Source organism: Pogona vitticeps, chromosome 4 (genome assembly GCF_051106095.1).
Source record: "Pogona vitticeps strain Pit_001003342236 chromosome 4, PviZW2.1, whole genome shotgun sequence".
Classification (NCBI taxonomy): domain Eukaryota; kingdom Metazoa; phylum Chordata; class Lepidosauria; order Squamata; family Agamidae; genus Pogona; species Pogona vitticeps.
This window is the reverse complement of record NC_135786.1, coordinates 88,537,840-88,563,186: the sequence shown is the minus strand read 5'-3', so window position 1 is coordinate 88,563,186 and position 25,347 is coordinate 88,537,840. Positions and strand designations below refer to the sequence as shown.

The 25,347-nt window shown below is 38.7% G+C and overlaps 1 protein-coding gene across 2 annotated transcripts in view; it reads left to right on the top strand.

The window, feature by feature from the left end:
- SELENOF (selenoprotein F) overlaps nucleotides 1-24,327 on the top strand; it is a 30,722-nt gene extending 6,395 nt beyond the window's left edge. Inside the window, exons 3-5 of one of the 2 annotated variants that reach the window (XM_072997906.2) lie at nucleotides 16,066-16,129; nucleotides 21,726-21,775; nucleotides 24,126-24,327. In XM_072997906.2, the coding sequence (XP_072854007.1) occupies nucleotides 16,066-16,129; nucleotides 21,726-21,775; nucleotides 24,126-24,188 (177 nt within the window). In that variant the 3' untranslated portion in view covers nucleotides 24,189-24,327. Of the gene's footprint in view, nucleotides 1-16,065; nucleotides 16,130-21,725; nucleotides 21,776-23,390 lie in introns of both variants that reach the window. The other variant, XM_020794579.3, reaches the window with a different exon arrangement.
- Nucleotides 24,328-25,347: the final 1,020 nt, after the last annotated feature.

The window sequence follows — 25,347 nt, the reverse complement described above, 5'->3', positions numbered from 1 at the left end:
ACACAGCCTGTGTAGATTCAATAATATTTTGAATTTAAATAATGTATGATTTCCTCCTTTTCAAATCAAGGGGTAATGTTGACGTGTATAATTTTGGGGGTGGTGGTGGTAAAAGGTAAAAAAGTTCCCTGACCCCTGCTTTAAATTTCTTTACTAATGCAATCCAGTGTGTGCATATTTATTCGGAGGTGAGTTAAAAGGGATTTACTGCAAGCATACTATCACTCCATCATACAGGAATTATTTGTTTTAGAGACCATGAAAACCTTGTGTTTCTGATAGCTGAAGACATTATACACATGTTAGTGTATGTCTGCTGTGCCCTGTGCCTCATCCTGTTACCATTCAGATGGCAAATCAGAGCTGATTTTCGAACAAAACATAATAATGCAAGTGGATGGTAAATTGTACTGATTTGAAGAACTAGAAGACAAAAAGAATTTTTAATTGTACTTCCCATCAATTTTCAAGTCTTTCAAGCCCTATCATGGATTTTCAGCAGTAGTGACTTAACCGAATGTATATGGTTTTTGCTCTGTTTATACCCACTGAGAATCAGCATAGCTTTGTACAAGACTAAACTGCTATTTTTAGTAGATGAGTTCTCAATATTCATTATGTAGAGAGTGCCCTGTGGGTATTCCTGTTGATTCAGAGAAGGTCTTCAATCAAGTGCCCTTGAATTGTACGCTCAATGTTTCAGAAATTCTCTGCTTCAGGGAACAAAATTTGTTATCTCAAATTTATTTATGGAGACTTCAACACTGCATTACTTACAAATGGAAGTCTCTCTGAATATTTTATTTTCAAAAGAGGCATGGGCTAGGACTGCCTGCCATTTTCATTATTTTTTAAAAATTGAATCTTGGCAGTTTTGATCAGACAGATGTCCTTTGAGCAAGAAAATGAAACATTATTGTCTGCAGGTGATGTATTTGAATTGGACCATATTTCCTTTACTGTTGTTTCAACCATCATGGTCATATCAGTAAGCCATATTTGTCACAATCGGGATGAGTTGCTGTAAGCCGTAACTTCACAAGCCTCTCGTCTCTTATTGGTGCAGCTTCATGGAGCAGATCAGACTTATTAACCCCCAATATTGACGTTTCAACCAAGACCAACACACTGATGGCTGTATCAAAACAGAGCAAAGTTAACGATTAGCCACAAGTTGCCACATTTGAAAATTAGGAACTGGAAATAACAAGAAAGGGATGCAAATACGCCTGGGGTCACATGCCACCCCCAGGGGTAACCTTTCCCTTTCAGCTCCATGATTATTATAATGATTTGCTTGAAATCAAATTGGTATAAATCATGTGCATTTGTACATGAAGAAACTACACTCCTGCTTGTTTTAACTTTAGTACATATATTTCAAAATGTGCATTTTTCCATAGTATCTTTTTCCAGATCGGCTCTACTTCTGATCATGTTCTGTTCATTAACACTTGAATGTGTGTACTTTTAGAGGGAGAAGTAAAGGCTTGTCATTGTTGTACGCAGGGTTCTGGAGAGACAGTAACTAGGGTTGCCACTCTAGAGGAATAGAGTAACTAGGGTTGCTATTCTCAAGGAAACCATTTAAAGCAATCCTGGTGATTTTGATGGTATTGCCATCATCAAGAGACCAGAAAATAAAATAAAAACCTCTACAGGAATAGCTGGAGAGCTGGAAAACGTGGTAATCTGGTTTAATTCTTGTGATTTCCATTTGCTGTTTACCTCTGTAGAAATAATTTCAGTTTGAAAATGGCATTTTTTTCTAAAACTGCCTATTTGACGTAGTACAAAGGGTGATGGAAATATTGACCTCATCATCTATATAGAAGCATATGAAATCTCATAAAATTTAGGCCCCTGTCAAAGAGCTGTTTGAGCCAATTCACAAACATTTTTAGGAAAGGTTATATGTTTGACTTACAGTATAGAATTAGAGTTTATAATTCTTATTTAATTATAATCACAGAGAGTTTTTTAAGAAGGCATTTTAACAATTTTAAAAGATCTAATTTATTTTTATCTGATTTTTTTTAAAAAAATTAAATGTCTATTATTGTCTACACTGGAACTTGGAAAACTGGGATGATGTGGACATCCCAGCAGGACACACAGAATTTTCAGTTCTGCATGTCTGTAAGTCCTGGTAAGGAGGAATTTCAAGACAAAAGCGGCTGACACCACAGAGATACTGTGTGCCTAATAGGTCCTTTACTGATTGCTTTTTCTTTCTGACTGTTTGCACCAGTGGCTTTTCCTTACTTTATCAGGAAATCAATGGCTGAAATCTTGTTGCAGTGCTGGGCAAATTGTGTAACTTTTGGAGGTGGATTGCTTCAAGTTAAAACATCTCTGTAGACATTGTATGCTGAGTCATGTGACTCTACGCCACAGATGAGTCTACTGGGAAAATCCAGAGGGAAAAATATGTCAGGGTCACATGGGAGGTGACATTAGAAATTTGTGCCAAAGAACCTCATGCTTTAAAACCCGACAGTTTCTGTGACAGTCAAGGTTGCAGGGTTAATCAGAACACATGGCAAGGTTGATGTGAGTTATTTTTGGTGACCATTCTTCTTAACTGGCCTGCCATCCCAAATAGGGTGCTGTGTTGTTGAGAAATGTTCTAAAGCAAACCATGCTTGACTTGCATGCAGTCTTGCTAAGTGCAAATTCAATAAATTTGGCTGTAGAACATATCAGAGACTTGACTTCAGTAAATAATTTACCAACGATTTCTTGGAGGGTGCAGCAAGCAGTTCATCCCCGTGTGTAGGGCTATTTACAGCCTGAAGCATGAACGCCTGCCCTAAGGTGTCCAGGTCAGTCGGAATATATTGGATGGGCAAAGTCCTGAATGGTACAACCCATACACACTGGATGAACGCAGAGGAGGGAGGGCAGTGTCAGATATCATCAGCTGAGAGGCGGAGGGGAGAAAGAGTGGGTGAAATAAATGAAGCCCATTTACTCTCTTATTTATTCCTCCATTACCCTCTCTGCCTCACTCAGCAACATGCTTTTGTCTGCGTGCATAGTCTGTGTACTGTCCTTCCATAGATCTTCATCTGCCTAAAAAGAAAATGCAGGGTTAAATCGGTCTCTAAATCAAGTACTGTAAGTAGCGCTGACACTCCAGTACTAGATATATTTACTTGAAAGTGAGTTCCACATCTTTCCATTCTCATAGCTGATGACACATATACCATTTTTACAGATGGCTGGGGCTGCAGTGAGGCAACAGAATTCTGTAAATTCCAAGTATTTTAATAAAGATGAATTTTTAATCTTATTTATTTATACTGTACAATAGTGTAGGGCTTCTCTGGAAAAACAGGCGAAAACTTTACTGTGCAGTTGCTGCTAGTAAAGAAGAGAATAATCAGTCACAATAATCAGTTAGAAATAATTGTCTGAACTCCAGCAAATTTCACCAAACAATGCCCTTGTCTACTTTCAGTGTCCAGAAATTCTGTATCTAATTTCAGATTAATTCAGAAGCTCACTTTAGCAGTATTCATTTAGACAGCTGCACATTGTAAGTCTCGGTATCGCAAGTGCAGAATAATGCTGTTTTCTGAAACACGAAAGGCTGAAATGGAAGCGAAGGTAACTGTGCATGAAATTGTAGTAGCAGAAGAAATTGTCAACACTTTACAGAGGCTGAAAATAGCTGCACTTAAAAGTATCTACAGTAGTTCCCTGTATCATCTGATTGTATTAAAGAAGCATGTGTCCTTAATTATATGTAAATATGATTGTCAGGAGGAGCTGGATGCTCTTATGATATGGAGTGGATCACAGCGGTATATAAAAATTCATTGTGTTCTTCAGTATGTACAACCTGCTGAAACAATTTTAGAACAGCCATTATGTATTTATTATTAACAGTGATATATCTTGTTTACTAAATTATTGTTGGTTGTTTTGAACTGTTAAAATTTCGAATGGAAAATTACGTGTACTTAAAAATGTCCTTTCCTTAAATTTTTTTCAAAACAGCAAGTTTTTAAAAATATCTGATTGTCTTTTCTACAGATTATTGTTTCTAGCCCTGCCACCACTAATGAGGGAGGGCCGTTATCACATGACCAATCAAAACAGCCGTCTGTGTGATGGATAGCACTGTAGAAAAACTACAGCGCTTGAACTGTTTCTTGAATCAGGATTATATTTGGCAGTCACTGTAGACAATAAGGGTCTGCTCTGTGCCAAATTTGGAGAATATTGGACAAGTACTTTTAGAGTTCTATCTTCTGTTTTTGAAAAACTTTCCTACACACTCCTGAGATCTTATATTTTTTGTACTTTCAGGAGCGGGGGCCGCTCACAGCGAATTTGGTACTTATTTTTCAAATGCCCATGACTGCTTCTTGAAAAGGAAATGATTTCTGCTTCTTGCTTTTTAAAATTTGAAGTTGATCCATCCTGTCGTTTTGAATGCTGGGAACCTCATCAGTACTTGTTTTACATGGGAAAGCGTTCATAATCTTTGGCTGCACATGCTCATTAAAGTATTCTCTATCAATTACCCAGACTTCTTGCTAGTACTTTGGGAAGCTAATGAGTCTCATGAAGCCTACATCTGGACAAGATGCTAAAATGGTACAGAAAGAGTGTCATTGAACAAAACAAAAAAACACATAGAGGAGCCAGAGAGAGAGAGAAAGGAGAGGAAGAATGGCTTCCTGAAGAGAGAATGAAAGAACCACAGAGGAAGAAGAAAGTAAGAGAGGAGCCACAGAGAAAGGGGTAGGATCCAAAGAGGAGGGATATAGCGAAACCAATGAGAGGGAGGAGCTGCAAGGGAGAAGGGAAGAAAGAAAGAGAATGTTGCTGTAGAGAGAGAAGATGGGAGAGACCATGGCAGCACTGGGCATGGGCACAATATTGCAAAGCAGTATCAGATCATTCTCTGAATCTTTAACACAGAAGCGGTACTCCACATTCTTAAACTAGAACAATGTTTTTGAAGGAGCACATTTACTTATGAGGTGCTTCCTCTGCTGCTATATCCAGTGAATATATAAGCACCTTTTGCTCATGCACAGACTAGAGGGGGAGTTGGATCCCAGCCAGCATCTATGACAGCTTTATATCCTTTGTCTGCTGCATCTGGATTTTGAATTATCTTGTTCTTCTATTACTTAATGCATTCAGATACAGCTGACTGTGGCGTAGCAATAGCTTTGTCAGAAAATTTGATTGAATGATGTAAGCCACTTGCACTGGAGCTATTAAAAATGGAAAGAGTCTTGCATTTTCAACCCCCTGCTCTTCTGACAAATGCATTTAAGTTCATACAATGAATATTGCATTGTTTGGGCACTTGTGTTCCTTCCTTTTGACTATATCCGCTTTTAAAGCATTTGTTCTAAATGTTTTGTTTTGGAGCGACTAACAAAACAGAAATTTGAATATCGTGGCAAGATATTTCAGCTTCTGTATTCTTCCGTTGCTCTGAATAAAAGAGGGCAGTTACAGAGTACAGGAGGTGGAGAATTCAAAAAAAGGAAGATGATATCAGGTGTTGTCTTCTAGGTTCCGGCCTTGAGTGCTACAGTAGGATCCCAAATCATATATCTTAAAGTTCTCCTTTTCTCCCCTGACATTCTTGGATCTCATGCTATTTTTTGTCCCAGTCACCAACAAATCAGAAAGACTGTGATAGTCTAAATGAAGTGCTTAACCACTGGTTGTTCCAGTATCCTGTTTAAGATGCAGACTCACAATTCCTAAAGTGTTTACATAGTTCAGTTTATGTTTTCCTGGATAATATAGAAGGCATCCTGGATTTTTAACTCTTAAGACATAAAATGGCAGGGTTTGCAAGAGGTGTTCTGTTTTATAAAGTTAAGCCCAGTCAAACATAATCAAAGCTTGCTACTAATGTCTCCTCTCCAAGCAGAGTTTGCTTTCTCTTTTTGCTCCATGGTAGTTAGGAGGTGCTGAATGCAAGTCCTTCACAAAAGCATGTGTTGTTTATTGTTGTTTGACTCCCAATGTTGATGGAGAAGATGGTTGCTCTCTTCATATTAGAATTAAGGATGTGTGGAGGATATCTTTGATGAAGCAAGTGTTTCTTGAATTCGCTTATCCTTCTTCATCTTTTTCCTTGGCACTGCAAATGCATGTGCTTCTGAAATCAAGCTGCATATAGTAATTTCTTTTTGAATGTTTGGAGAGGGTGGATTTCCAGTCTAGGTGAGTGAGGGCATCTGCCAGATTGTTGTAGAGAATTTCGTTCAAAGGCCATTACTAAGCTTCCTGTGATTGTTATCCACCAGCTTCTAGTCTGCAGGGATGATTTGTGAGAGCAAGTCTTTAAAATCCAAGAACAGAAGAGAGAACATTTGGCACTAGAGATGGGCACGAATTAAGTCCCCACAAATTAAATCCTGAGACAATCATTGATGTGTCTGCAGAGGTGTTGTGTGGGCATGGTTCCTGCCTCCCCTGCACATTCACCCATTGACACATGCTTGCCTCCCCACCCACCCCAACGCAACTGGCCACTCACCTTTTGCAGCCTGCTCTTCTCCCTCAGCCAACCATTCAGATGGGGAGATGGGAAGCTAATGAGTCTCATGAAGGGGGGTATGGTCCACGTTCTGTGTTGTGTAACTGTCATCTTGGATACCGATGCTTTTATTCAGAGCAACTGGCTGAAATGTGTTACCTTTATATTTATACAGTACATTTCTGTTTTCTTAGTTACTCAGATAATCTGTTTGAAGTGATTAACTTTACCCTTCTGTGTTCTAGAACAAATTTGTGTGAAGTGCCATTTGATGCTTTTAAAATCAGAAGGGAATGAGAGAGGCATAAATGTGTGTAAAAATAAGGCTGCTTGTTTTTGTGTCAGTCACTTTCTGTTAAGGCAAATAGTTTTCATTCTGTTCCTTTGCAAGCAGACAAAGACCTTTCTCTTCCGGCAATCTTTCTCTTAGTGACTGGCTGTCTAAGAGAGGTCTTAAAATGGGATGTCTTGTATTTTTGTTGTTTTTTAGCTTTCAGATTTTTTTAATGATGTGAGGCATCTTGGGTCTTTTTTGGGGGGAAAGGCAGGGTAAAATATTTTAAATACTGTAATAAATTCTGGAAGAACCTTATTTTTTCATAAAGCATTGGTAGGTTTTGGATATTTTCCTTTTATATATTAGTCAGCAGTCAGGCCAGTTGGATTGTTCTCATTTAGCCCACTTTTCAGGGGGGACTCATGTGCAGGACATGTTTTAGACCAAAGCTGTGACATTTTATGTTTTGTCTAATTCTGTGGACCAAAGCTCCCTTTGTAATTGCTGAAAAGCTTTGGGGAACCAGAACACAATTAAAAAGGAAACGCTTCACAATTAGACATTTGAATGGAATTTTCTTGCTTTTTGCTCAGGAGATGAAAATGTAAAAGTTCAGTGAAGATGTAACATTTTCAACTTCTTAATCAAGGTTAAAAGAACAGACATACTTACTTCCCTCCTACTTCCCTCTTTTTCATTTCTCCTACATACTCCTCTCTACCTTACCCTTTTGATATAGTAGTGGCATAGTGGGTGCACTGATAGAAACAGAAGCCATGGCTATATTCTCAAATCACAGTTTGAACTAGGTTTGAAAACTCCGCCGCATCCCCTGCTCAAAGGAGCCATGGCTGGCGCTCACCTCTGTACATCCATAAATCTGATTAGTGCTAAATCAGAAAAGGAATTGGTGTGAGGCAAAAGGAGTATGGTAGTCTGTGTAAATATTTGCAGTACTGAAAAGAAATAGATCAACAAAATTCATGTTTGTAAATTGTTTCTCTTAGTCAGTAAAAATTATCTACAAGAGATTTTTATTAAGCCAGCGTTGCTAGGCCTGGCTACTAGATGGCTAACATACAGTTAGCTTAATATTGAGTTAATTGACATTCTCCTTTACCCTGCTCTAAGGCATATTCCTTATTTTTCATTTCTCAGTAACATCAGTATCATCCTACACATGCAAGTCTTGCAAAAATAAAAGCAAGTCCCCATCTGAGCAAAACAGAAAGCATAATGTTGTGGTGGCATTACAAACATAGCCGTGACCACTCTTAAATGTACTTCATCCTTGCAGTACTGCTTCCTAGGAGCTTCCCAGCTTTTCAACTTAGGTTGGTGTTCCTTTGCTCTCAGATAAGTGCAAATATATCTAGCCATTTGAGATGGAAAATTTTCATCAGAGAATATTTAGGCTTCTGTTTATTGAATTGAATTGAAATGAAATGAATTTACTTTATTGACATTGTACTTCCATACAACGAAATTAAATGCCATCTCCAGTACAGTGGGGTCTTGACTTGAGAACTTAATCCGTATTGGAAGGCGGTTCTCAAGTCAAAAAGTTCTCAGGTCAAATCTGCATTTCCCATAGGAATGCATTGAAAACCATTTGATCCGTATCTGCTCTTTTCCGACCATAGAAACTAATGGGAAGCTGCTATTCTGCCTTCGACCACTAGAGGGGGATATTTTGTTTCTTTTTTTCTTAGGTCAAGAAAGGTTCAGGGAAGGCAGGGAAAATACAGTCCAGGCAGTACCAGGCAGTCCGAAGACTGTCTCCCAATCCACTCTCTAAACGCTGGGAGGAGTGAGGAAGCAGACAGGCACCCTTTTCACTGGCTAACAGTTAACTGAAAGTTCACATTTTGCACTTTCCCTGCCTCCCACGTGGTTTTTTTTCAGTTCTTAACTCAAATCTAAGTATGTAAGTCAAGTCAATATTTTCCTATGAGAGTGGTTCTTGAGTCAAAATGTTCTTAACTCAAGCCGTTCTTAAGTCAAGACCCCCCTGTACACATAATGATAGAACACACAAGAACATAGCATCCATAACATGAAAAACATAGCACATTACACATAAAACACATCCCTTTCATTCACATCCACATCCTTCACATACAATTTCCCATCTCACAATACATTAATATTGCACCATACAGTATAATTCAATATAGCTGCTGCTCTGGGATAGAAACTGTTTTTCAACCTATTTGTGTAATAGCAAAAAACATCATCACATAGGTCCCTCACTGTTCTCGGTGGGTCAAGGCAGTGTGGAGAGTAATTGCTATGGCATCATCTGTAGATCTGCTAGTTCTGTATGCAAAATGATATTTATTCATTTGAGGTCAAAGGTTAGAGATAACATGTTTGCGTACCAACTTTTCAAAGCATTTCATGATGTTACACGTAAGTGCCACTGGTCTATAATCACTGAAGTTATTAATAGGGTTCTTCTTTGGTAGTGGAACAATAATGGAGGCTTTCAAACAGGGTGGAATAAAAGACTCTGATAAAGATTATTTAAAATAATTGCATTCTGATTATGAATTGGAGAATGACTTCTCTTTTTAGCATGGTTGTACACAAGGTTACTAAAAGTCTTGTCTTACTGTAAAATTTACTAACAGGTCAACATAGGAAACAAACAAACTCTCTATAGGGAGTGCTGGTATGATTCAGTCAGCAGATTCCTAGGCTTTTCCATTGCTCCCTCTTTCAAAATAGTTGTTATTGTTTAGTCATTAATTCATGTCCAAATCTTCATGACCCCATGGACCAGAGCACGCCAGGCCCTCCTGTTTTTCACTGCCTCCCGGAGTTTGGTCAAATTCATGTTGGTAGCTTTGATGACACTTTCCAACCATCTCGTCTTCTGTCGTCCCCTTCTCCTCTTGCCTTCACACTTTCCCAGCATCAAGGACTTTTCCAGGAGTCTTCTCTTCTCATGAGATGGCCAAAGTATTGGAGCCTCAGCTTCAAGATCTGTCCTTCCAGTGAGCACTCCGGGCTAATTTCCTTCACAATGCATAGGTTTGTTCTCTTTGCAGTTGAGGAGATTCTCAAGAGTCTCCTCCAGCACCACAATTCAAAAAGCATCAATTCTTCGACGGTCAGTCTTCTTTATGGTCCAGCTCTCACTTCCACACATCACTACTAAAAAAACATAGCTTTGTCGGCAAGGTGATGTCTCTGCTTTTTAAGATGCTGGACTTAGATCTGTGCTGGACTTCAGTGGCAGGATTCAGTGACCTGAAGTTGAATCCTAGTAGAATAGAGTACACTATGGGTAAATCATTCCCAGGGCTGGTGAATTACCAATTCTGGATGAGTTTACACTTGCCTAAGAAACAGGTTGGAAGTTCCTTTACAACAAGGTGCTGTTGCATCTGAATCTTTCATTGTCATGTGGGGTCCCAGCTAGACCAGCTGAAGCTGATACCCTAACTGGACCCTTGCAAATTGCAAGTGTTCCTTTCCATAGTTAGCATCTAAGGCTTTTTTTTAGTGCTGCATTTTCAAATTCATGATCCATAATCTTTCTGGTGACCTTACAAACACAAGCTATTAAACTTTTAAAGCCCATCAAAGCCCAAGGGTCAGACAACTTCACCAGAGACTTTTGTAAGCTTTATAGTGATATCTTAGCACCTTATCTGCGGGCATTCCTTGATAATATCCTTGATGGAGGCCAGCTGTCTGGGACCAGGTCACATTCCAGAATAATAGTACTCTTGAAACCACAAAAGTACCCCTTGCAGGTCAGCTCATATAGGATCACTGCTCAACTGACTACAAAATTTTTACAGATATATTTCTGACCTATTAAGACAATTATTTGAGATCATTAACTACAGCCAAAGAAAAGTTATATGCTTTTGTTATTCGGCCATATTTCTGCAGTTAAGATGATGCTCCTCCCCTGCGTCACTTATCTTTTTTACGTTCTCCCACTTAATGTACAGGACACTGTGTTACAAACTTGGCAGAGAAATATGGAGAGATTTATCTTTAAAACAAAAAGCCCCAGAACAGCAAAAGCATGATGTTATCTACTCATTTCAAGGGAACAATGGGGCATCCCACTTCTGAAGGCTGTTATGAGGTTTATCAAATCCACCATTTGCTAGAAATATCTACATTGCTGCAGAAGATTCCCCAAGTCCAAATAAATAAAGGACTATTAGATGAGCCCATTATTGAAAAACTGGTGTTCATGTGGAAAGATTGTAAAAAATATAAGCTGTCCTCAGCTTTCTCTGTTTGATATAAAAGGAAAGGGAAGCTGATGCCAGATGGCCCCTCTCTACCTGCCTTAAGTTGCCATATTGGTTTCTCACAGGCTATGATGTGTAAACTTCATTAACTTGTTTAGAGTGGGCCTAACTAGATCTTCTGATTTCTATGTTGAGCAGTGACCCTTCCAAGAGATTACTGGTAGAATCAATTAGTGAATCTGGCATACCAATGCTTTCATGGTATCAAATAAGCAATTTTATTAGGAAGTTGGAATTTAAGAGGCAAGCATGAAAGCTTCTTCACAATATATAGTATTGCCTGCTGGATTAAGAAACAAGCCTCCTGCAGAGAGACTGTGTGTGGTGTGAAAACACAATAGGCAATGTTTTCTCTCATTTTCCACCAGCACTGAGCAGAAGCCCCACCCCATGTGCTCAAGGTTCTGGCCGCAATTGGAACCAAATGAGTGGCAATAGTAACTGCATATATCTCAATTGTGTCATTGTTCCAGCTTGTTGCCCAGTTTTTTCTGTGATGTGTGCATATTTCATTAATTAAAATTTTAGTAAGTCATGAGATGTGAAGACCAACTTGCTTGAGCTACTTCCACAAGCTCCTTTCATGTACACATTCTCCAGAATCCAGGACCAAGAGAGCCAGAATGGGCAGCTGCTATTTAATGAACTTCTGACAGCAGCTAATCTCTGTCGACTTTCCAGCCTTACATCTGCATCTGTTAAAGTTGGGAGCAGAAGAAAGAAAGAACAAGCTGGCCTCAATCTCCAAATCAGTATAATGGACATGTAGCATGGAGCACTCTTTCCTTCTCCCCCTATTTTCCAGAATAGAACTGTTTCACAGTGTGCAGCTAGGTGTTTTTGTTTCTTTGCTGTATAGCCATGGAGAGTAAGCAGCTGTTTGGAAACTTTTTTCCACTAATGTACAGGTGTTATAAGTGCATTCAGTCAAATTCACTTTCAGTCTCCTTCATGCTCCATGCATAGGGACTTTGGGACTTGACTTAAGTGCGCATCGCCATCCCCATCATCCATTTCACCCTTAAAGTCCAGGCAAGAGCCTAAATAAGGCTTTAGTGGTACGAGAAAACATGGGAAGGATAGTGATATAAGCGTGGTGAGGGTTAAGCTAACCAAAGTAGAAATATCCCCACACTTTTACTTTCCCAATGCTAATGTGCCTCTGTAGGAAAATATTTTTTACAATAACTTCATAAATCCATTTTTCCAGTAAGTATTCACTTTCAAAATCCTGATTTTGTGTAGGAAATAGATAAGAGAGATGGAAATATTTGTACAGAACAGATCTTTAAGAATAACTTTATCTGGGTTGCCATGCAGAGTCTCTAGTTCAGAAGAATTGATAAAAGAATGTATTCAGTGCTTTGGGCTAATTTTACTTTGAGTGACCTGATTTCACTTCATTTTAAAGTCTGTTTCTTTCTGTTACGCTAATTAAAATGCAGCTGTCAGCTTAAGGATTCTGACTTTTATTTTTAGCGCTATCCATCCTTCATGTCTCTGGGCTTCCGCCAGAGATTCTATTAAAGCACTGGTAATTGTTCATTGGGCAAGATTCTCATCTAACTCATGATAGTGTCACTGAGAGTGATCTTTTCTCTCTCAGTTGGTGTATCTTTATTGCAAATGACATTTGTTACTTTGGGAGGGTTTTTTGGTAGTGTAACTCTATGTGTTATGTGTCATCAAGTAGGAATTGAGTTATAACAACTCTAATAGGGATTTCCAAATAAGTGCAATATTTAAGGGGTGGCTTTACCGGTTGCACACAGACACACACAGAGAGTGGGTCTCTGTGCCTGATCAGGGATTCAAACCCAGGTTTTCTGAAACCTATTGTGTCACTGTTCTAGGGTTTAAAACATTGATATATTGAATCTGTATCATTTCCTTCAAACCAAAAGTTGTAGTAGAATCAGAGGGGGGGTGGCAGTAAAGCATGGACATGTCTTCCCTCCATAGGTGTAATGTAAGAATAACAAATCCAGTTGTTAGTCCAAATGAACTGGATAAATGGAAGCTCTATTAAGAAGCTTAGCATGTTCCTGTTAGTTCATTGCTTCCATTGGAACCAAGTCAGATTTAAGCCTGTAGAACTGAGATTGAAAAGGAACTCTTTTCCAAAATGAGGAAGGACTGGCTGTTAGTGTTTCTTATAGGCTCTCCACATACCTTCCCTGCCCTTTGATCAAGAGCAGAAATGGTAGTTCCCTTGATAATGCCTCTTTTAATTTTTCATAACGCACAGCAGTTCGTCATGATTTCAGTTGGGAAAATGTAATGCAATCATGGAAGCTAATATTTAAAAATAGAAGCTTGCAGAACTAAATTATAGTGAAAAAATGCAAGATGACAAGTATGTTTTTAAAATGCTTTTTGGTTTGGTAGTAAAAAGACAAATGGATGAAAATCAGTCTCTGGGCTAAACAAATAATTGGGCTAGTTAGTAAGTGGATATGCAAGACAAGGCACAATCCTGCCATAGTTAAACTCTGCCAGCTCCCACTGATTTCTGCGCAGTGTTTGTGATACAGTCCTATATCTGCTCAGCTTATATCGGGATGAGCAGATTTGATTGTAGTGGAACTTCTTTTGAGGAGGGGGGTGTACACATATACATAAGCACACACACATTATACACATATGTGCATACATTATGTGTGTGGTCATGACAGTGTCATTAGTCAAATACATAAATTAGAAGACTTGGTATGTATGTTGCAGGCTTGCAACATACCTTCCTGAAGGAGTGGGAAAGTATTAACCCCCAAACAAAGAAAAGTGGTTTGTTCTATCAGTGGTGATGCTACTGAAGACTTACAACCAATCAGATTGAAGGATTTTTAAATTACCCAAAAGAGTTTCCATTGCTCTGTCTTGGATCTTCCTCTCTCCAGTTGGCCATGTTGGAGAACTGATCCCAGGATACTGAGAGTTGAAAAACAAGTTGTTGTGAGTAGAATTAGGGCTGCCAGAGAAGCAAGTTTAGAGTATCGGGGGTGTGTGTGTGTCTTTTCTTTCCCACTACAGGGAAGGGGACCAACCCCACAACAGAATTTGCTCCATCTGTTATTAAGCAGGAATCTGGTTCATCTTGGATGGATGAAGGTGGAGGAGGTAGTGGAAGCTACTCATTGAAGATGAGTTTCCCCCCCCCCCCCAGGTTGTCTTTTCATAGAAGCTGATGAAGAAATAAGCTGCACTCCTATATTCAAATGTCAGAATGATTCTCTAGTTTAAAGTAAGGAAGAACAAATGTCTGTAAAGTAGAATCTGGTTAAGATTGTGCTTTTTGTCTTCACTTAAAATCGCTAACCCAGGCAAAATTCTGGTCTTCTGATGCTGCTACTGCATTTAGTCAAAAAGGCATGAGTGGTTGTTTTAGACATCTTGCACATGTAAACTAAACAAAAGCCTTGGCTTAGTAAACATTTAACTCTTCTGGATCAATATAATGTAGGTTTCTTCTGCCAATTTTATTCACAATGATAAGTAGTCCTTACTTTGGTTTTAATAGGTAGTCAAATCAATGCTGTGATGTAGCTGAGGTTTTGCATTTTGAGGCTTCATTAATTTAAAATGGAGCAATTTAAGCAAGTATTTAATTCTTCCATTAAAATAATGGGCTTTGAAAGTCCTCAACATTGGCAGGATCACACCCACTTCCTTCCTTATATAAAACTCAGTCTCATAAAGAAATGCATTTAGATTTTAAAATGTGGATTTGGTTGAATCAGCCTCCATCTGTGTGTCTATTAGAATGTTGTGCTAAAAATTATAGTAGGCTTCTACTGCTTTTGATATTTTATCTGGAAAGAAACACTGACTAACCCTGGTCACATGAAACATCCCAGTCAGCCAGTCATATATTCTGTGCAATTAATAATTCACTTAAACAAACAGCTAATATGAAAGACAAAATCAACCTGAAGCTTGTTTTCAGCACAGTTGGTGGTACTTGGATTTGGTTGGAACACTTAAAATTGCTAAAGAAGTAGAACTCTTGAAAACTATCAGATAAATAACTTGCTTTTGTGCTTGATCACAAGAGTCAAACAACGTTTTTACTACAGAAGAGTCAGAGAAACAAAAGCATAATGCATCAAATGTATAAGAGTGGGCCTGCTATCAGTAATGAATGTTGTATTGGACATACTTAATTTATAGTCACTGTTGCTGTTGAATGTCGGCAGTAATCTAGAGAAACTTACTGATACTGAGGTCTCATTGAAATCAGTGGAGCAACTGATACTTGTTTGAATTGAACTTCATTAACTGTAATTGTTATCTGAATGTAAGTCACCATACAGTACAGTGTTTGCCCACATGTAATTAATTTTCCCTATGAAGTCACTTCTTCTGGTGTACTGGGTCCTATATGTAGATTTGTGCGCCTGCAGAACTATATTACAGTGTGTGAAATGAAAAGATAGGATGCAAGTAGTAGTCTAATGGTAATGTCCAGGTTCATACTTAGGTCTAATTGTGGTTTGTTGAATTTTGGCTTGTGTCAAATCCAGCCCTTCTCAAACTAAGCATGTTTTGTTGATCAGCTACAAATCATAATTAGCAGCTATATTTTGTTATTTGCTTGTGACTGTTTGAATCATGGTTTGTCATTACGTATGAGCTTAAAATTGTGACTTGTCTCTAGCTTATTTTCCCTATTGCCCAAAATGAAACAGGGTCTGATAGAAGGAGTGGGAAGAATATATCCAGCTAATATATGTAAGGCTTAATAAAGATGAAAAAGTTTCTGCTATGGCATATTACAAAATTCTTCTGTGTAGGTCTGTTATGTAGATGGTGCTTGTTTGCAATAATAACACATACCTATGGATGTGGTTTATCATATTTGAAGCCTGTCCATTGAAGTCAGAAGAATTAGAATTAGCCATGATTAATTGTGGATCCAACCCATGGATTTTTACTACACATTAAGCTTATCTCCCCCACATAATGTTTTAAATATGTTTCTCTTGCAGCTCTATTCAGGAGCAGTTCTTGAAGTGTGTGGATGAAAATTAGGGAGGTTCCCTCAAGTTCAGGGTAAGTACAATTGGAACTAATGGGGTGCACTCATTTGTTTCCTCATGACAGTTAAATTAGAAATGATGGTATAAAAGAGCTTTTAAAATTTTTTGTATATATTCCAAAGCAAAGTCCAATGCTTTCATCATTATGCATAGATCCGGCTATTCTGGATCTATGAAGTTCAGCTAATAGAGAAAGGAAAGAAGCATGCATTAGCAGAGAAAGAGTGGCATTTCAGGAGAGGTAAAAGCACTGTTAATAAAAGCAATTCAGAACTGCATCATTTTTCTCTCATTTGTTGATTAAAATTAAGGCTTAGAAGGGTAGACTCTCTCTTTTCACCCTTCACAGCTGCCATATAAAAGTTCACAACGACTGCCCTAATTTTCTTACTCCACAATTACATAGGCAAACAAAGTAAACAACATATAACACATGCATCTGTTCAGTCTTTTCAGATCATTTTCTAAGGGACATTATGGTACTTTCCATCTTAGAATATAAGTCAGGTGGACTGCAAAGTTTAAAGTCGTTTCATGTTTTGAAAGAGGGGATCCTTTGCTCAAGCACAATGAATGCTGAATTGCTGAGATCAAGAGAAAATGTTTTCAGAGCACAGCAAGCCATTACTCTGATTATCAATCAATCAATTATGCAACGGATAGGTCTCTTGAATGCCAAATATCTTATTTACCCTTCTTCAAACAATATTTCCTATCCAGTTTGCTGCTAACTGAGGCTTCTTGGAGCTCTTTACGTATTTCCTAACCATGAGAAATTCTTTAGGAAAAAAAAACTTTTCAGTAAGGTTAAACCAGTTGCAGGTTGAGTAAATAGCAAATGTCTGTTCAAAAAGAGGGATTGGCGGAAGGTCTTGCTCATTGTTCTGTGAATAGAAACAGAAGCTGAAGGACTTGGGGGAAACGTTCATAGTCACCTGGCTTCATTGTCATTTGGCTTCACCCTTAGTCATGAGCTTCCCTTATTTATGTGATGCATCTGCACTGAAATATCCACGTGTTCATAGTTCTGCTTTGAATAGAAAAATTTAGCTTGAGAGTAAGGAATTGCTTAAACTCAGCTAGCTGTCCCTGCTTTTCCCGGTTGTTGTTGTTGTTTAGTCATTAATTCATGTCCAACTCTTCATGACCCCATGGACCAGAGCAAGCCAGGCCCTCCCGTCTTCCACTGCTTCCCGGAGTTTGGTCAGCTTCATGTTTGTAGCTTCGATGACACTGTCCAACCATCTCATCCTCTGTCATCCCCTTCTCCTTTTGCCCTCACACTTTCCCAACATCAGGGTCTTTTCCAAGGAGTCTTCTCTTCTCATGAGATGGCCAAAGTATTGGAGCCTCAGCTTCAGGATCTGTCCTTCCAGTGAGCACTCAGGTTGATTTCCTTTAGAATGGATAGGTTTGATCTCCTTACAGCCCAAGGGACTCTCAAGAGCCTCCTCCAGCACCACAATTCAAAAGCATCAAGTCTTTGGTGGTCAGCTTTCTTTATGGTCCAGCTCTCACTTCCGTACATCAGTACAGGAAAAACCATAACTTTGACTATTCAGACTTTATTGGCAAGGTGATGTCTCTGCTTTTTAAAATGCTGTCGAGGTTTGTCATCATTTTCCTCCCAAGAAGCAGGCATCTTTTAATTTCATATGTGTAATGGGTTGTATGTTTGTGTGTTTTGCTTGCTTCGGTATTAAGTTTTGGGGTGCACATGTATTTCATCCTGTCTCCTACTGTTATTACATCTGGCCTTGCAACTATCACCAAGTATTTGCAAGGCTGTTTTAAAAGAGCCTGAGGGTTGAGCCATTCAGTCAGTGACTGTTAGCTGAGCATTAGCTGCCTTAGCAATCATACCTGGAATGAAGTAGTAGATGACCAGATAGAGTAATAAGCAATGGCTTTTCTGGTAGAAGCAAGGGAATGAGAAGGAAAGGAGATATTGGGTGTATGTGTACTTTTTAGAAGCAAAGAGAATACTTGTGTAGTGAGTATTTTTACGCTACCTTTTAAGAATTTTGTTTTTCTTCCTTAACCTACAGATTTTGTAAGACTTGCCCTGTTCAGCATCTTCTGGATCCAAACTAGTCCTCAGCAGTTTCTTGCTGAAAATTGCTGCTTTGGTTTTTAAGGGCTAGATTTGTTTCCTGCATATCACTTGAATAGCTATCAAAGGATATAAGGTTAAATGAAGGTCAAACTGCTGCTTTGGAATATGAAATATTTTTAGGTTATATTGAATATTTAGGTTATATTAAACCTGTTATTGTCAATCTTTTCACTGCCAGCATTTACTTCGTGTCTGAGAAGGTCTGCTACAATCCCCCCCCGCCCCCGTGAAAAGTTCTACAGAACTGTATTCATTAGTTGTGGACGTGGTGGCGCTCTGGGTTAAACCGCTGAAGCCTCTGTACTGCAAGGTCAGAAGACCTGCTAAGATTGAATCCACACGACGGAGTGAGCCCCCATCGCTGGTCCCAGCTCCCACCAACCTAGTGGTTCGAAAGCAAGCAAAATGCAAAAATGCGAGTAGATAAATAGGTACCGACTCAGTGGGAAGTTAAACAGTGTTCTGTGTCTAGTCATGCTGGCCACGTGACCACGGAGGATTGTATGCAGACAAACACTAGCTCTATGGGTTGGAAACGGAGATGAGCACTGCCGCCTAGAGTCAGACACAACTGGACAAATAGTCTAGGGGAACCTTTACCTTTTTACCATCACTTTATATGTGTCCATTCTGTGGCCGTCCAGCGCAATTTCTATGACACAAATAAGTGAAACCCAATTTTGCATAATTCATTTGTAGAAAACCCTACTGTAGTGTGAGGGAAAAGAGGAGTACCTGTTCAACAACATTTAAACTAAATTAAAACCACTTATTTGTGAGAATTAAATGAAAAAGGTAAGTACTATCGCCCAGCAGTCTATATCCGAATCATTGCAGAAAAGGGATTTAGGCCCTGAATAAGGCTTCACTTAGACAGGTGGCCTTAAGCCATTCTTAATACCACCTCCTTTGTTTGCTTTTTTGTCCCATTTTTCTGTCTGTAATAAAAAACCTTGAATCAAACATACTAGTCAAATAAGTGCTATTTTAATGGCTTTATAGATTTTCTTTGTAGGCTTGCCTCATATTGTCTTTATGTTTTCAAATGTATTATATTTCTTCACACAAAATTGAGATCCTACAAAGCAAATTAAATTAGGTGTAATAAAAATCTAGGCATGAGCATAATTTATTTGATGATTTCATTGTAATTTGATTGAACAAGCTCTTGTGGGGCTTTTGATTACATTCTGTATTAGAGCTTTGCAACTAGATTCTCCAGATCATTGTCCATACTCAAAACAAAAATCTGTCAGATCCCAGCATTGTCTATTAATGTATTTTCAGGCATGTCTCTGGTTCTCAGGCACCTGCAGCTTATTCTAATTTCTGTAGGAATCTTTAACCACATTAACTGCAGTTTTAACTTGCACCAGAGTGAGCAATTGTAACATCACACCATCAGTTATTATGGATAGGACTTCCAACAGTTGCAGCATCTCTCCCTCCCACCCCCCAAAAAATCCAAACAATTTGGAAGGCCACTGTTGTCAGTCCTTGACTTGCATACTTTTATTTTTATAAGAAATCTTGATATCTTAGTTTTAAACTCCTGCTGCTATGGCAGACCTGGGCAAAGTGTGGCCCGAGGGCTGCTCCTGTCCGGCCCGCGGACAGTTTTGAACATCAAAACCATTTAGAGCTTTTTGTCTAAAGTTGATCAGTTGCTTATATTTAACATATCGCAAAAAACCTCTTTAGTATTTGTGAAAATTAACAAGTTTAAAATAAAAACAATAATAACATCACTGTTTCATTTTATTTTTAAGTAAAGTTGGTTTGGCCCCCAAACACAGTTCAGATTTTTCATGTGGCGCCCCTATAGAAATTAATTGCCCACCCCTGTGCTATGGAAAGGGTTCCTCTCTCATTTCAAACATATGCATGCACAATCTTACTCTTTCAAGAGTCTAACAAATAAAAATTTACTTTACTATACAGTGGTGCCTCGCAAGACGAAGTAATTCATTCCACGAGTAGCACTTTCTTGCGAAATTTTCATCTTTCGAAAAGCATTTTGCCATAGCAATGCATTGCAATGCATTCCTATGGGAACCCCGCAAGACGAAAATAATTCATTCCACGAGTAGCGCTATCTTGCGAAATTTTCATCTTGCGAAAAGCAGTTTCCCATAGCAAGATGAAGTAATTCATTCCACGAGTAGCGCTGTCTTGCGAAATTTTCATCTTGCGAAAAGCAGTTTCCCATAGCAATGCATTCCTATGGGAACCTCGCAAGACAAAAATAATTCATTTGTCTTGCGAGGCATCGGTCTTGCGAAAAACATTCGTCTTGCGAAGCCCGGCCATAGAAGAAGCCATCTTGCGAGGCACCACAGCAATCGCAAAAACCATTCGTCTTGCAGGTTTTTCATCCCGCGAGGCGTTCGTCTTGCCAGGTACCTCTGTAATGAGATTTTTTTTCCATCTTGCACTGTGGTTTTTTTGTAAATAAATAAATAAATCTTTGGTTGCCTGCTCCTCCTTAGATCATCTCACCTATTGAGTGCCTTGACAGAAAAATGAAATAGTAACAGGTTGTCTCTTCATTCTTTTTTAATCCAGAAGTTATCTCTGCTTATTTTTCAATAGATTTAGAAAACTGCCGGTGCTACAAAACATCTTATATTTTCATTCTTTAGAAATAAATAAATTTAAAAATTAAAAAAAGGTGACAGCAAACATAGCAAAACGGATGTTAGACATTTCCTCCCTCACTCCTGCTTTCTTTTGTTCTTAGTGTAGTGAGATCTGTTCTGTCTAATGTCATTGCAGCAGCAAGACAGAAATGTGAGCCTCTTTTGTTTGAGCAAATGCTCAGCTGCACAGTTACAAGCCTTTCAAGCTCTTAACTTACTAGTCAAGCCAAGCAGCTTGCAACTCATCTGAGCAACTTAACTGTGATCCCCAATGAAAGAGTTTAATGACATATAACATCTACCAGCCCAAGTGTTCTCTTTGCTTTCTCAACTCCTGGGTGAAGAGTGGCAACCTCGGTAGTACTGTGCCATCTGGCCAGGGCAACAGTGCAGAATCTTGTGGTTGTTGCTTGTGACCTGGTGCTCTATAGGAGAAGATGGGGAGGATTCACACATGTGGTGGCAGGGATGGGACAGTCACCTGTTTAAAACTTACAGGGTAATGCAGGACTTCCAATGGTTTGTCCTTTTTACTTTTACATAAAATCGTTATTTCTGGTTCTAATTAGAAACCAGTGACTTCCTGTTTTGTTTTTGTTTTGAAATACCGGTTATTCCTGTTTAGTTGCCACATCAGTTCCCTCATCTGCATAACAAAACTTGGTGTGGGAGGGGGTTATGAGACAGCAAGGATATAAAATGTGTGTGTGACTTTTGACAATTCCTGTTCCCTGATCAAATGTGCATTCAGCTGGTCCATATGTGTCGAAGTTCCTCCAGCACATCTGCCACAAAATATTCATTCTTGGGAATGTATCTTTGTTCAGAATAACTCTGTTTTCTCTGAATTTTAGCTTTTGTTAGGAGTGACAAGCCCAAACTGTTCAGGGGACTGCAGATCAAGGTATGTATTGCAGTTTTTCTGTTTTTTGTTTGTTTGTTTTCTGACTGATTTTTAAATTATAACTCATCAAACATCTTTTGATGATGACAGGACAATGAAAGCAACTGTAGGTTGGATAAATGGAAAGAATTGAGAAATGTGACTGGTTTACCTATAAATAATTGATATAACATAGGGCAATAGTGTTGAATTCATATGTGAGTCTTCATTTAATGTATAATGTAATTACAGTGGTGCCTCCCTTAACGGGCGCCCTGTTTAACGATGAAATCGCATAGCGATGAAGATTTTGCGATCGCTTTTGCGATCGCATTGCAATGTTTTAAATAGGGAAAAATCGCTTTGCGACGATCGGTACCCTGTTTCGCTTACCGATCATCGCAAAGCGATGATTTTTTAACAGCTGATAGGCGGTTCCAAAATGGCCACCGGGTAAAAAAATGGCCGCCCGCTGTTTTCTGGGACGGATTCCTCGCTTACCGGGCAGCAAAAATGGCTGCTGTATGGAGGATTTTCATTTAAAGGTGAGTCTGAAGCCCATAGGAACACATTGAAGGGGTTTCAATGCATTCCTATGGGCATTTTTAATATCGCATAGCGACGAAATCGCTTTGCAGCAATTTTTGCTGCACCGATTATCATCGCTATGCGAGGCACCACAGTACTGTATACATTAATGCTTTAATGTAATAGCAGTTTTACTAGTAGGATTAATATTAATGATCAAAAGTTTTGGATGGAAGCATTTCCAGAAGGATAATTTTAGAACATGTGTTTGCTTCCTAGTTTAGCCTCTGGAGCAGATTAAAAACAGGAAATGTCAGTAGCGGACACAAATATTAAGTTGACCACTGAGCAATATGCTTAGTATAGTTTTCTTCTCCAGAGCTGCATTCATCTAAAGTTCCATTCTTTCTTTAGTCATCTTAATATTGATGCACTTAGTTGTTGTTGGTTTTTTGTTAGTTTTTTTGGCAAAAGGAAGGAGTCAGTATTGTTATTGACATTTCCAAGACTTATGGAGAATCAAAATGGAATTCCTTGAAATTTTCCCTCTGAAGCTGTCTCAGCTTTAATGACTGGAAATTAATGAGTGAGTGGAAGGAAGTGGATTATTCACTGTCGTAAATATGCAGCACACTTCCTTTGAATCTTGCAATTTTTATTTTAATGATGGCTATTGATTGGGTTGCCATGTCAGAATATTATTATTATTATTGATATTTCCTGTACACCCCTTGTTTTAGTTAATTGCAACATTCTGTGTGATTATTGGATCTAATTTTTCCCCCAATGTTTATGTTTCCTGCACTCAGATATAGATTATAAAATAGCCAATCACGTTTTGGTGCCAGTCCTATTCTCCCTCACTACTGGCAGTAGTTTGGGTTGATGGGATTTTCAGTGCAAAAACATGTGAGGAGACACAGGTTGCTCAGTGCTGGTTCTGAAATATGGCTTTCACACATTTCTGGTTGATTTGCCTTGGAACATTTAGTTGAATAACTGAGATATGCTAAATCACTTTTGGAAGGAAGAAGAGAGGTGATGATACCAAATAGATTGGATGTCCTGATCAAGGCATAGAATAAGCTTAAATGTATTTTTCTTTTAGTATGTACGTGGTTCTGATCCTGTACTGAAGCTTTTGGATGATTCTGGGAACATTGCTGAAGAGCTGAGCATCCTCAAGTGGAATACAGACAGCGTAGAAGAATTCCTAAGTGAAAAACTAGAACGGCTCTAAAAAAGAAAAAACCCTCTTGATTTGTGTGTGTGTGTGTGTGTGTATTAAAGGCTTTATTTCTCACATCATTTTTCATCATGGTAATCTCCTCAGACAAAGCGTGATAAACCCTGGAAATCATTACAGCTTCTGCATTAATTTTAAAGCTATCCTGTATTGTGTGGTACTCAACATCTTTTAATTAAAAGCAGAAGCTTCATGTACAACACGTTTGACAAATAGGCAGGCTGAACAAATGGCCTGTCGTGGTACATCTCAACTCATCCTAGTGGATGGAAATCATTAATGAAATGCTTTGAGATAAATGTAATGCAAATACTGAAAATTGTTATAATTTGGCCATTTTTTTAAACAGGCAAATCTATTTGTCAGTTCCTTATAACTGAGATGATTACTGTGCTTTTTAAATATATACTGCCACTCTTTGTACAGCTATAGGAATTTGAACTAAATAAGATGTACTCTTCTTTCCAAAGAGATGTCTTCTAGCATCCTCAGCATTTTGTATTTCCCAGCTCTCCTTTTTATAGAACCATTATTTACGTTATACATAATGAATGCTTCTTCTTGAAAAAAATCATTTGCACTCTTCTTCATATACAGGAACTCATGATCTGGAGTGACTACAAACTACTAGCAAAATGCACTTTAATGATGACTACATAGAAAGCCTTTAACAAAAGGCATTTGTAGATCTGATGTCTAGTGTATTTTTGTTAAGTGTTTCCATCTTCATTCAGCAGACATGGGTTCAGTGAACAACAAAAAAAATCAGCGAGAACAATAAATTACTTTGGAGAATCTGTATCCAGTGTCTCATTTATTCAGTGCATCACAACAAAATTAGTGGGAAAACTGTTCTGCAGATTCGCGTTGGACAAAGTTCACTGAGTTTTATACTAGTTTATCCTGATGGTTTATGTCACATAACAAGGGAATCTAGCAACAGAGGCATACCTCCTATGGTATAAAATCCATGGTTGTCTCACCAACGTATTTACATAGATGTCTAATACCCGTATAATAATGATACATCTGTTATGTTGAATAACTCATATGAAGTAATGTTGAGTAATGTTCCCTCAAGTTGCCCTCGACTTACGGCGCCCCTATGACCGAGCAATCTCCAAAATGTACTGTCTTCAACCGCCCTGCTCGGCACTTGCAAACTAGTGCCTATGGTTTCCTTTGGGGAGTCAATCCATCTCCTATTTGGTCTTCCTCTTTTCCTGATGCCTTCAGCTTTTCCCAGCATTTTTGTCTTTTCCAGTGAATCCTATCTTCTCATGATGTGGCCAAAATAGGACGATCTGAGTTTCAACATTTTTGCCTCACCACCTCTATATGGATCAGCTGTTCTCAACATTTTTGGGGTCATGGCCATAAACACAATATAAAAGAAATACAGGCCAAATTAGCATTGTCTAAGTCACGTAACAAATCTTATAAGGTCATGTATGAACTGTTTCCAGTCTGTGCCCCGTTTCAAATGTGCCAGAGCCCCCAGAGGGCCATATGACCCTAGGTGAGCATGGCTGGTCTAGATGAATAAAAATCTTCACAACCAAGGAATACCTATTTTTAACATCAAACACAGTCATTCTATCAGTGGCACAATATATGTGTTATTGGTGAGGTCCAGACGTCTGGCATACCCAAATTGATATATAGTATTGTGACGGACAGCTCACACATCACTCCTGTCCATCAGGTTAGAGCTCTGGTGTGGGAGCCTATGACAGGACAGGAGGGGCGGAACCAACGGAACTAGGAGAGAAAAAAATAGACAGTTTGGGACAGTTAGGGCAGTTGGAGAGAGAGAGAG